At 47.0% G+C, this 12826-nt stretch overlaps 1 protein-coding gene across 2 annotated transcripts in view; it reads right to left on the reverse strand.

The window, feature by feature from the left end:
• The window catches only part of LOC143342962 (uncharacterized), a 282929-nt gene extending 270319 nt beyond the window's left edge, over nt 1-12610 (reverse strand). Inside the window, exon 1 of one of the 2 annotated variants that reach the window (XM_076767327.1) lies at nt 11148-12610. In XM_076767327.1, coding sequence (XP_076623442.1) covers nt 11148-11187 — 40 coding nt within the window. In that variant the 5' untranslated portion in view covers nt 11188-12610. The remainder of the gene's footprint in view (nt 1-11147) is intronic. The other variant, XM_076767328.1, reaches the window with a different exon arrangement.
• Between the last annotated feature and the right edge of the window lie 216 nt (nt 12611-12826).

Below are 12826 nucleotides of genomic sequence, written 5' to 3' on the forward strand. Positions count from 1 at the left end.
CGATCGGGAACGCGGCCGGAAGGCAGCCAATTCATCAGCGCCGGGCGGTCCGTGCACAAAGGTGCGACAGGAAGCGGATAATGGAAACGGTTTTGGCAAGTTTCGTCGGTCGCAGGGTGCGTTCACGCGTTCGCGTAGCTCGCGATGCTCGGGTTAATTTCGTCCTCGCGCAAGAATGCCGCTTTAACATTGACATTGAGGCGATTTCCTGGTCCGAACCGCGGCGTTACCGATCGTTCGACGCGTACCGACCACTTTGCTTTCCGTTCCTCTTGAAATATACCGCCGCGATGAAAGCCAACGAATATCGAGAGACCGACTAGCCGTGGCCGCCAGAGTCAACAAGTTCGGAAATCAAAACTCCTGTTTGCACGCTGTTTAATCTATTCTTCGATAGACGCTCGAGCAACCAATAAATTCCAACGATGCAAGCTCCAAAAACACGATACATTAAATATCAGATTCGATTGTTACGACTATAAAAATAAAAACACACGTTTTATTTTATATTAGGGATGAATTTTTCAAGTGGACTCTAAATCTCAACTGAATTACTTTACCAAGGGTTAAAATAGACTTAAAAATTTCTGATAATCGGTACCTCGGAGTCACGCAGGGTTGTGGAGTTTCAAAGCTTGCACGGATGACTCGTAGCGATAAGTCTGATGCTTCGAGGAGGAGGAATCCTTCGTAAACGAACGGTAAAATTACAAACGGAAACGGATGGAAACAAAGGGGACAACGAATCCGACAAATTTAGTAAACACCGCGAATGGTTGTTTCATTAATTCGCGGGTGACAGGCCGCGAAGCTGTTTATCCGAAAAAGTACAGTGGACGGGGCGAATTAGAGCAACGCGACGGTCGGTTCTCCAAAATGGCGCGCGAAAAAGGAAGCGACGAGGATGGTATTTCGTTTGGGTACCATCCAGGTCATGCTCCGGCCGACGATGCGGATGAGGGTGGAGAGGCGAAGAACCAGAGGAGGAAGAAGAGTAACAAGAAGAAGACAGCGAGACCGCGAAGCGGACAGAAGCGGTTGACAGAAGAAACAGAGTTAAAGAGATTGGACTAGTCTCGCGTTGGGCTCATTAAGGGCTACAACGGTGGTAGAGACTCGCTTCCTAGACCCGACGCCAACTCCATGCCAGTCGTCGTCATATCTTGTCCGATCATCGTTTTTCATCTCGTACTCCCTTGTTCCAGCCGCGCGTTTCTCTAATCCGTGTTATTAAGCGCAAGTCGGGCCACCTGATATTCCGTCGACGCATGAATTACGATCATCCTCGGGGAAAATTGGCCTCAAAGCTTAGGAATAAATTTTACCCTTCACGGATACGTTTCGAAAAGAAATATACGGGAATACTTTGTTGCCTTGGAACCGTTCGAGTTAGGCATTTCAGAAATTCTCAACACTGAGTTTGCTCTCTAAGAATATTCTTTGAAATTCGAGCTTTCGTTTTATTCACTTGGTTTGTTAATTTGACTTTGAAATTCGCGGAAGCTTGGACGCCAGCGCAGGACTAAAAAATATACCTTGTATTATACAATCTCGTTCCAAATTAACATTTAAAGTTTACTTTTACTTTTGATCCTCATTGATCTATATTTCATATCGCCTTTATTCCTTTTTGCTTTGCTTTTTCTCGCCCCTCTACAACGAATAAATGAAACAGTGTTAAAGTTTTATCCTATAGAAGACGAAGCGTGATAAGTTCGACGCGAAAAACGAGGAAAACTCGCAAGAGGCGAATATCGCGAGGAATGGTGCGCGTCAACCGGAGGAACACCCCGGAACCGAGGTCCCCCGATGTCTACGTGGGTGGTCAAGGTGTCATAAATAACAGGAAGACGACGTGCGACCTCGGCAATGTGGTCGTGCTCTACGAGTGACTCGCCGGTGTTTGTTTTTCTGTGAAAAAAAGGTACCGCGCGATGAACCCTTTGCTACGGGGGCTGGCCGTGATCGGGAAACGCGCGGATCTATTTCGGAGCGAGGTCGACCCTTCCCTGCAGGGTTGAACGTGATCGAGAAACGTGCAGATCTATTCTAGTAGAGCGAGGTCGTTCTTTTCCGGACAGCGGGCTAGGCGATTCTCCGTGGAAATCAGATTTTAGATACACCGACCAGCGTCAGCAAAGTCGTAATAATTTCTGGAGGACGAAACGCGGATCTTTAATCTCGTTGTTCGTGTAACGTTTCAGGAATGTAGTCTACGTTGTGCACGGTTCATTGTATACCGAGCGGCATATGCGCGCAGACGACGGGCCGATGAATCAATGCCGGTTACAGCGATGCAGCAACCCGAACGAACAGCCGGCAGCCGTATACATAATCCGCGGGGCGATCTAATTTCGTGAACCATCCAACTCACTGACTCACTTGGCGCGTCCCGACTGCGGATTCTTTCGTTCGCTTCGTGGAAAACGTCGCACGATCGCGAGACACCGAGGAAGGTCAAACAAAACTATCCCCTAAGAGACTCTCGTCCTCGTGGAACTACCAAAAGGGATGACAGGAGACTACGTAAAATTGTGAAGAATAATCCAAATGTCTCTGACCGTACAGTTGCAAACAGGTTAACGTTATCTTTGAAAGTAAATGAAAGTTTGTGTTATTTTTTAGTTGATTACTTTCTGCCGAGGGTTGTATTTCCATACGTGTTTTTTGTTTTTGCAAAATACACGAAGAAGAAAAATAGATTCGACTACGGGGGGCAACTTCCTTGAATAACCGAACCGCGAATACCAACGTTTAACGATCGTCCGTGGGGAAGTTTGCGCAACAGGGCTGTCCTTCCATCGGTCAAGAGTAAGCAGCGTCTGGTCGGACTGGATGGTTCGATTCTAAATCAACACCCTCGTCATTTACATCATCCAGCGTTCGGGGATCGTTTACGTTGCACTTTTAAATCATTTTTACGATCGACGGTGAGACTCGGACCAGAGCCGTCCTCGGTTCGTCTGCGATCAAGCGCCAAGGTCAGGGAACCATAAAAAAAAAGAGAATCTTTTTACAGACTCTCGATAGAATCAACAATGCCCGGACCCTAACTTCGCGAGAAGTCTTTCCGATTGCGTAAGACGCTCGCGATAAAATCCAGCTCGACCTTGAGAGCCTTCGCTCTTTCGTTCGAGCTATAGAACGAGCTCGAGAACGGTCGATCCTTTCGCGTTCTTTCGATCGAGAGTTCGATTCGTACGGACCCGTGGTACCAGGTGCAAGGTTTCCACCGGGCGTAGGAGGCTTCGAGATGATACGCAACGCAGGGTTTCGGTTCAGTGGTATCGTAAACGAAACGGAGACCTCGGGGACGAGGTGGATATACACCGTTGGCGATCCGTTTATTTTTACAGCAATGCCAGGGTGAATGCTCCGCGGAATGTTTAGCTTCGGCACGTATACACACGCGTACGCGCGCACCACATATTCGTACGTGTGTCCCGGTATCGGCGTCCACCTCGAATTCCACTGGCGAGCGCGATAGATGCGATGATTCATCCCGCGGTACCATTCATGAAGCTTAAAAATATGTATTATACGCTTTTAATGTGCCGGTCTATGACGACCAGAGGATCCTCCGCTCCGGGGGGGGATTTTATTCCCAAGTCTCGGTATCAAGGATGAAGCTTGTACACGAAATCGTATGTCGACTGAACAATTTTAGGCTCCTGTTAATTCGTAAGTCCTAAAGTACCCTTCATGGAGACTATCGTAAACTCTAGCTTCCGGAAGATCCTTTCATTCAGCAGGGTGAAACTACCCTAGCGGTAAACCTGACTGATATTAAAATTCGCGCCGTACGGTGGACGATCGCGTTCCTGGGGAACGGAAGAAACTATCTGGCCGCCATAAATTCCATCCAGGGTTGACAAGAGCTAGCGAGAGGCGGAGACGGAGAAAGACGCCGGAGCTTCCACTATATTTACGCGTAAGCGGGTCTGACTCGGTTGAGGTTGTCGGTCCATTAGCGATGTTTTGCGCGAGCAAAGTGCGTGCGAGCACAGCTGTTACCGCGTAAACCATGCGCACGGCTGCCAACAGCAACAGGAGATCGTCCGGGGAGACCAACCCGACCGGGGGAAAAAAAGAACCAGGGGAAAGATGGCGAGAGATTATCTTCGATCTCGTTCGATAAAGGCGCCCATCGTCGCGCGGCGCTGCCCAGCACCTGTCCCGATCGTCAACAACTCTCTTTTCCTCGATCCTTTCGCTCTCGATCTTTGTGTCGCCCCGGTTCGCCACAGGATCGCTTGATCGAAGGCGGATAAATTTATGGGGGGATTGTTTGAAAACGACCGAGGCGTTTCTTGTCGGGTCGAGAGATTAAGTAACTTTTCGTCGTTCGTTTTTGTAACACGTCTTTGTTGCCACGAGTGAAAAGGGAACGCGCGTAGCTTGCAATTAGTTGACGTTCGCCAGGGGAACTTTTAAAGCTCGCGAAACAGACGCGCGTATCTTCTTAGACTCGTAACATCGAGCACCCTTGGTCCCAACTGAACGTAAACTAATTGCATTTTGCAGAATCATTGTATCGGTCTTTCTTTTCCCGTGTTTCGTAACATTCTCCCGCGAGTCAATTAGCAGGGAAAAGAGCAACGTAATACTAGAAAAGACGAGAGAACATTACGATTCGTCTCGGACGGCGCGCGCGATGCATCACGCTGCTATTTTTACGAGATATCTATTAATGTACACCGTGCATTTTCCTGTTTGACGATTATAGTTCTTCGACGTAACAGCAGGATCCAAGAATACCGGTCTGTCGTCAAGCATTGACCCGCGGATGAATAAAGAATACGATTCATTCTCATCCTTGTCTTAATCATTGGCGTATTTCGGTCGGCGAGATTAGTCACCGTTCATTCAATTGCAATTCTAAAACCAGACATCGACTATATCGAAGCCGCTGACGGACAAGACAGTCGCTCTTGCTAGAAATTTCTTTAGAACAGCTAGTCAACTACCGATCTACCTTTCCCTGCTCTGCGGCCAAATCCTTCGAGAACAAAGTCCAGTTGATTTGTCGTTGGCTGGTAAGCTCTATTAAACCATCCTTCGACACCCGATAATTGGACGACAGAGAATCTCAGGAGTCTATTCTCGTCGTTAACTCTCGATGATTTCGATTCGAAATAAAATAAATACTAATATTGCACTTTTTCGCCAGTTTATACCAAATTGCCCGGTATCAAGTGAACGAATAAAAATTTCTGTAACGCGACGGAGCGTGTCCCAAGATCCAGAAACAAAATATCCACTCGGGACCTTCGCGATATCGCCGTCAAATAAATTACCCGTCGCGGTTCGTACTCGTCGGGCGTAAAGATTCTTGCTCAGCTATCCTCCAATAATAAACTTCGCGCGTATCGGCGCTAGGCGAAGAATAAAAGAGCGACGCAGAGGGGGTGGCAGAGCAGAGAGGCCAGACTCGCGCGAGCTCGCACGTAATCGCGACGACGTAACGCGTACACGAGTTGCACGTAAGAGAAATCGAGAGAGCGCACGGGAACACGGACGCGACGGCGTCCACGCACACGGTCCTCGGGCCAAAAGGAATTCGTAGGTGTGAGGGTGTCGCCGTTTGGAAACCGGCCAACGAACGAAAAGGAGCGGGAGTACGAGGGAGAACGGCCCACGCATCCCGCATACCGTCCCGATAAATAATCGAACTAGGCGTCCGCTAGAACCGTCAGTTGCCAAATTCTCGTCCGGATAGTCCTGCGAAGGTCGACTCCCAGCTGGATCGTCGACGACGGATGATCATACGATTCTCTAACAAAATCCACCGTGCATCTCGGTGACTTGCTCGTTTCGAGCGTATTTTTATTTTTCACCAACGATTTCTACTTCTGGATATGGAAATTCCGGCATCAAATTCTTTGCTACGTTAAACCAGACTCTTTCATTTTAAATCCATTTTCGATTGAAAGTTCATTCAAAATTAAATACTTTCAAAATTAAATACTATCAACCATGATATTATATAAAATTGTATTATTCGTACACTTAAAGGGGACACTCGTACAATAAATTATTATTATTCCACGACTACCTTAAACCAGACTGTTTTATTCTAAATTCTGTTCGATTGACAGTTTATTCAAAATGAAATACTTTCAACCATGATATTATATAAAATTGTATTATTCGTACACTTAAAGGGGACACTCGTACAATAAATTATTATTATTCCACGACTACCTTAAACCAGACTGTTTTATTCTAAATTCTGTTCGATTGAAAGTTTATTCAAAATGAAATACTTTCGACCATGATATTATATAAAATTGTATTATTCGTATACTCAAAGGGGAGTACTTGTACAATAAATTATTATTATTCGACGACTACCTTAAAGCAGACTGTTTCATTTTAAATTCTGTTCGATTGAAAGTTTATTCAAAATGAAATACTTTCGACCATGATATTATATAAAATTGTATTATTCGTACACTTAAAGGGGACACTCGTACAATAAATTATTATTATTCCACAACTACCTTAAACCAGACTGTTTCATTCTAACTTCTGTTCGATAGAAAGTTTATTCAAAATGAAATACTTTCAACCATGATATTATATAAAATTGTATTATTCGTACACTCAAAGGGGGCACTCGTACAATAAATTATTATTATTCCACGACTACCTTAAACCAGACTGTTTTATTCTAAATTCTGTTCGATTGAAAGTTTATTCAAAATGAAATACTTTCAACCATGATATTATATAAAATTGTATTATTCGTATACTCAAAGTGGATTACTTGTACAATAAATTATTATTATAATTCGACGACTACCATGGTCATTAATTACAGGAGTTCTCTAGTTAATATCTGCGCAAACTTTGCAATTTTTGCTAGGCGAGTATACGCGACAGGTGATAAATTATCGCGACAACGATAGTACGATTACCGTTTACACATTCACAGTAATAGTGTCCGACTACGATTGAATCGAGCACATAACTCGAGCATTTATAAGTTTCAGTGTTGACACATCGCGATCTAACTTGGAGTTTAATTATATTATTATCTCCTTTAGGATAATAGAGATTAATCGTGTCTTCTCGACAGAGTCGTAATTCTAGGCTACGTCGTGAGATCCTATCAACAGGAAATTAAACTTCCTTTCTATGTACTATAAAGTCGTTATAAAATAAATAAACGATACAAGGGAATAAAATATCGTCTCATTATGAATCCCATTCTTTGCGGCAGAAGTTACTGAAAAAATACAACGATCGATAACTGTTTCGGCGATTAAATAATTGGGAATTTAACAGGAATGCTGCAACCGCGGCGAGTATTGTCCAGATTACCAGAAAGTATCTCATCGGGCCAGCCAGGCATAAATTTAGATTTTGTTTTTCACTGACAGCTGTTGGACGCCAAATTTACGAGCCATTCGCGAACCTACGAATCACTTTAATGCCACCCCTGTCCGAGGATCGTCGTACAGGATTCGTTTAAGCCGTCGGGGAACGAGACTAAACGTTTTAAAGAATCCTAAAAAGTGAATTATGAAGATACAGAAAAAAACCGAATCACCGTTCTCGAAATGGATCCGCGATAAATCTTTTGTCTCAACCTTTCGCGTCTTTCGCGCTACGCTGTTTTCATCCCTTAAACATTGTATTAAAATCGGAATATTCTCAATTCTCGCGCGCACGGTCGTTAAATTGTTTCAAGGCGAGGACTATTCACCTTCGAAAGCCATCTCTATAAATCAGATTCCACTTATGACGGTTTCCCGGGTCCACTTCGCGCCTAGAATCGACGGTTTACGATTCCGCGTCGAGGGTGGAAACGCCAAGGCGATGTAAATCAAAAAAAATTAGAGGAACACCGACGATTTTAGATCGAGATTTATAGATTCGCGATGCCACGGCGCGATTGTTCCGCCGCCCGTCGCCTCGCGCGGTCTTATAACTGATCATGGCCCTGGGAAATGTCGCGAACCAACGGCAGAAAATAAGAATAAAGACCAGAAATATTTCTGGGCTTACGTAACGGCGGTATGAAAGTGGCGAGGAGATAATAGTCGACCGATCGGACCGCGAGCAAAACGATATTTCACTGTCCGAACGTTCCGCTTTGAAGAACACGATCTCGTAAAGAAAAGGAGAAATTTCGGAATCGGGCGATTATTTCTCGAGTATACGCGATCAAGAGCCTCGAACATCTGGCGATGACACCCTTCGAGCATTTTCCGTGTTTCGAATATTCGAAATATAGCGGTGCATTATTAAATCGGATATTATTGCCCTCGTATCTCCTCGAACCCGAAACAATTTCGTATTATTGAACGTCGACACATCGAGGAAGAATTCGGCGTACGAGCAGCTTCTGGAAATATTTAGAATTTCCATTTGCACAGAATCCATATTGAAACTATGGGACTTGATTAAGAATAATACAACGAGGTCTTTGAGACCGAGAATAAACATCTCGAAGGGCTGCGTGCAGTCACTGCGCGAGTGAATTGTCAACTTTGGAAGGGTTTGAAGGGTTGACCCCGCCAGGGAGTTCAAAGGGAGACGGTCAATTAACTCGTGACAGAATGTTTGCTTCCCCCGGAGGGGCAGTCACCCCTAACTCCGAACCGGCTGATTAATGATGGAAGTAATTAAAATGGGCGGACGTTCGTTAACGACGAGGCACTCGAAGGACGAGAGAACAGATTCCTCGTAATCATCGGGCCATCCCGGACCATACATCACCGTACGGCTGACTGGTCCGTGATGCGTTCGAAGTCTTTTCGAGTTAGACCCATTATCGACTCGACTTCACGGACACCCGATACGTGTAATTAGTTCCGTGAAAGGCTGCACCGAAATACGATCGTCTTCGTTCGTCGCTGGCGAAACTAGGCTTCCTTTTGAACTCTCGGTGGCCTGGGCAGGTATTTGCAAATGGCGCGTTCGAGCCAGTTCTCTTTTGATAAACAACCGATTCTGGTCGCGTTCGCTGCATCGACGACTGATGAGACGGAAGCACGTCATTAGCGGGTTCAGGAGTTTCATTTTGTGACCGAACGACCGAACACAGGCTCACGAATGTGCCAAACGATAAAGAAAATGGAAGATTCTATGGCGGAGCTGTGTTTTAACTCTACTAGAAAATAGCCAGATCGAAGCCAGAGGATCCTTGGACTTGGTTTCGCTTTTTAAAAATAAAAGTGGAACCTTGGCCCAGGTAAACGTTCTAAATTTTCTTCGATGATCCACGATCGTTACGACGATACGTTTATAACAATGCGAAGACCCCAACGGTTCCCGTCGAAGAGTAAACGTACGACCGGACAGTGTTTATAAAATTTTGTTTAAGAGTTCCCCGATGCAGACGATACATAATCGCCGGAACAGAAACGTCAGAAACGCCCGAGGGGGCGGGGAAACGAATCCTTTTTTTAATCGCGGCCATCTGGTCGTGTCCGGCTCGCGAACGTTCTCTAAAACAAAAAGAGATATGGCGGGGGGAGAAAAGAAAAAGCAGCCCGATACCCCAAGTGATCGTTACCATCCTCGAACGTTTCAATGTTTGCATAGGCGATTCCGAAAGAAATTCAAATAAACTGACGCTCGGCCAACTAATCTCGACGCCAATCTCGTACGAGACTCTTTATCTTGCGATTCGTTATTTTGTCCGCAAATAAAAGCCATTCTTCTGTTAATACGAAGGCCACGATTCTCTGTATACAACCGACAAGTAATTCGCGAAATCTTTTAAACCACCCTTCTATCCACGAGCGATTTGTCTTCAAGAATAACAAAAAAAAAGTCTCACAAATCCGACGAGTGTATATCGAGGGAATATAAAATTTTTGTTAGACCCTTTCGACCTCCTCTCAAAGTTTTCCGCCTTAAAGGTCCGGTGAAAGAGGCCGCGAGGCAAGTTTTTCGGCTGAATGTACGTTCGCTGGCCAACTTAGAATACAATTAGAAGCATATTGACCCGAACACAGCGATCGGTATCGGAAGGGGCGAGAGCGAGGAACCGAGGCGGAAAGAAGGCATGAATTCAGGTGGATAAGGGGCGCCTCTATTCGCAGATAAGAGGGTGAATAACCGAGGATAAAAATACTGGCGGCGCGGAGCACGAGAGACGAAAGAAGAAGGAAGGCGAGACGAGGGTGAAGCGGAGGGGAGTGTAGTTGGACGTGGTTGCCATCCGATTGGAATGCGCTACGCGCACTCGCCTTGGTCTGCCTCAAGCCTGGTCCAAGTGTCCGGCCACAGCCGCGGAATAAATGACCCACAGATAAAATGGCCTCCCGTTCGTTCCTAATTAACACCCAGTTTCCCTACCAAACTGCACTTTCACTCTATTTTATCCTTCGATCGTCTTCGACGGCGTCTCCGGCGTTCGAAGGACCGTTCAAACTAGCTTTAAAGCTCGGACCCTAAAGACCGAGTCTTTGAAACCAATGTCGCGAGAAGCTCTCAAAGTTCTGCAAATTCCAGGAAGAAAATTCTTAGCGATACTTTTTCTCTCGATATCATTTTAGCGATAGGATATTTGTCTTATTTGTTTCAAACTCTAGCGACTCCCAGAAATTTAAAAAATGTTCCAAAGGTACTACGAAGCGAAAGAATGTCGAACTTCTCCAAGAGTATTTTGCTTTGGAAACTATGCAACTTCTTGCATCGGCGTTTCCCATATATATTTATTACTCCTTTTTCAATTTTCTATTTCAATTTTCCGACATTTAAGCGTGATCGTTAAAATGTTCGATCGCATTCCTCCCTGTGAACCCTCCATTTTATTTCCCGCTTGTTTCCTCGGTAACTCGTACCAAAAAATCACAGCGACGGTGAGACTCCGTGGCCGTCGTGGCGCGCAATCTTAAGAATCTACGCGGTCGAAACAGCAAAACGACAAAGGCACACAAACACCGAGACAAATTCATGCAACAACGCGTCGATCCTGGTCGGAGGCAAAGAATCGAGCGGGAGCCTCCCGTGGCCGGGGCTCCTTTAAAAGGACGAAGGTTAATAAGTTAGAGCGTCGCACTGAAACAGGAGAGAAAGAAAAAACTTTATTAATGGTTAGTCGTTTCGGGTTTAAAACGGGACTTATTGTCCGCTGCAGGGTAGAAAACCGCAAGCCGTTTCGATGGTCCAAGCGTTGGGTGCCGTACCGTCACAGTGTTTACAGCGCTTCGCCCTCGGCTCAGGCATTCTGCGGTGACCTCGTGACCTCACCGATATTCCATCGTCGGGGTTCCTGCACTATACACACTGTGTACACACAGAGACACGGGCACGCACGCACGCTGGCCACGCACGTGCACACCGCCAAGGTAGCTGCACGCGTTGCGATCGTCGAGAGAGCACGCGCTCCTCTTCAAGCAACGCCGGCGGCGGCGGCACGGCCCCCTTCTTCCTCGTCCTCTTCTTCCTCTTCTGCTTCCTCGGTTTCCTCTTCTTCACGCGGCCGGAGTAGAAGCCACCGTTTCGTCGACAGACACATCTGCCTCTCTCCAAAGTTTCGGCCCCGTCACTGGCCCGACATAACTTGTCCAGTCGGTTGTCAAGCTACGACAGCCGAAACGATCTTGACGCGCTGCCTAGCGGATTACACGCGCTGCCCGATTCGATCATTGGCGCGGCCACGGCCGTGGATCAGCGAGAAACGCGGATAACGTCGATCACCGGCGACCCGCCGACACCGAACGGACCCCGGAGTCCACCGCTAACATGTTTATCGCGACGGGGACGTGCCATTCGATTCGCCAGCTTCCTTCCCCAAACAGGCCGCGAAAACTACGGTCCAAGATGGCAGCTGATCCTGAGGCACCCAACGATCGCCTCCCAGCGTCCATTCGCGTCCAAGTTCAATCACCAGTCCGCACTTGTCATTTTCAACACGTTCACTAAACAACCCTTGGCCTACGAAGGTCCGTACACAAGACTACTTGGCTCCACGATCCGTAAACGTTTATGTACAATATCGAGGGACGCTGGAAGTCACCATCGTCATCAGAGTTTCCTAAGGGTGGGGGAATGCAACTTCGTCTCGCCGTAGGAATGGTACGTTCAGCTTCGTTTCCGCGAGACTAGATCCTCCACGTCTTTCATCTTCGAACGTCGACGCTCTTCTTTCCCTGCGATCTCGAGAATCTTGACCCACCGTTTCATCTATCTTCTCGTTAACAAAACTCAAATATTTTGCCTCTTCGAAATCACCTTTACGATACGAGTTCCAAGGAACAATGGCTGCCCAAGAAACGTAAACAGAGCGCGAGTTCGTCCTGGTGAGCCGACCGAACGGTCGTCGGGGGTGGTTAGGGTGTCCTGGAGTCGCGTTGTTCCGGATTCTTCCGCGCGGAAGAGCGAGCTAAACGGTCGTGGGTCGTCGTCGTGGTGCTTGTTCCGAGTCGTAACGTCGCGACGGTTGACGACGCGACCCGGTCGATGCACAGAGAACGCAGTCGGGACGCGGGGGTGCGAAAACTGTCGAGGATCGTTCAGCGATCTCGTTCGAGGACGCTGCGGGTGTGTTCACATCGCGAGGTGGAGGGCGTCTAGGTCGTCGTAGCGCCTCGCAGCCATGTCGCACACGCACTGGCGGACGCTCGACGCCGGGACGCCGTCTTCGGCCGGACTCGGTCCACCCTCTCGGCAAGCGTCGGGACGCCTCTGGCTGCGGGCCAACGTGCCAGCGGGCTGCCTCCGCGGATCACCGCGTCGCGGCGCTCTTCGATAGCGCGACAAATTTTACGCGATAACGATACTCTTCTGTTTCTCGTTTTTTTAAAAAATTCTCTTTGTTCCTTGTTTCGATCTCCCATCTTACGTGTAATTTTTTTGAAACCAC

The sequence above is a fragment of the Colletes latitarsis genome, chromosome 6 (assembly GCF_051014445.1).
Source record: "Colletes latitarsis isolate SP2378_abdomen chromosome 6, iyColLati1, whole genome shotgun sequence".
Taxonomy (NCBI): Eukaryota; Metazoa; Arthropoda; class Insecta; order Hymenoptera; family Colletidae; genus Colletes; species Colletes latitarsis.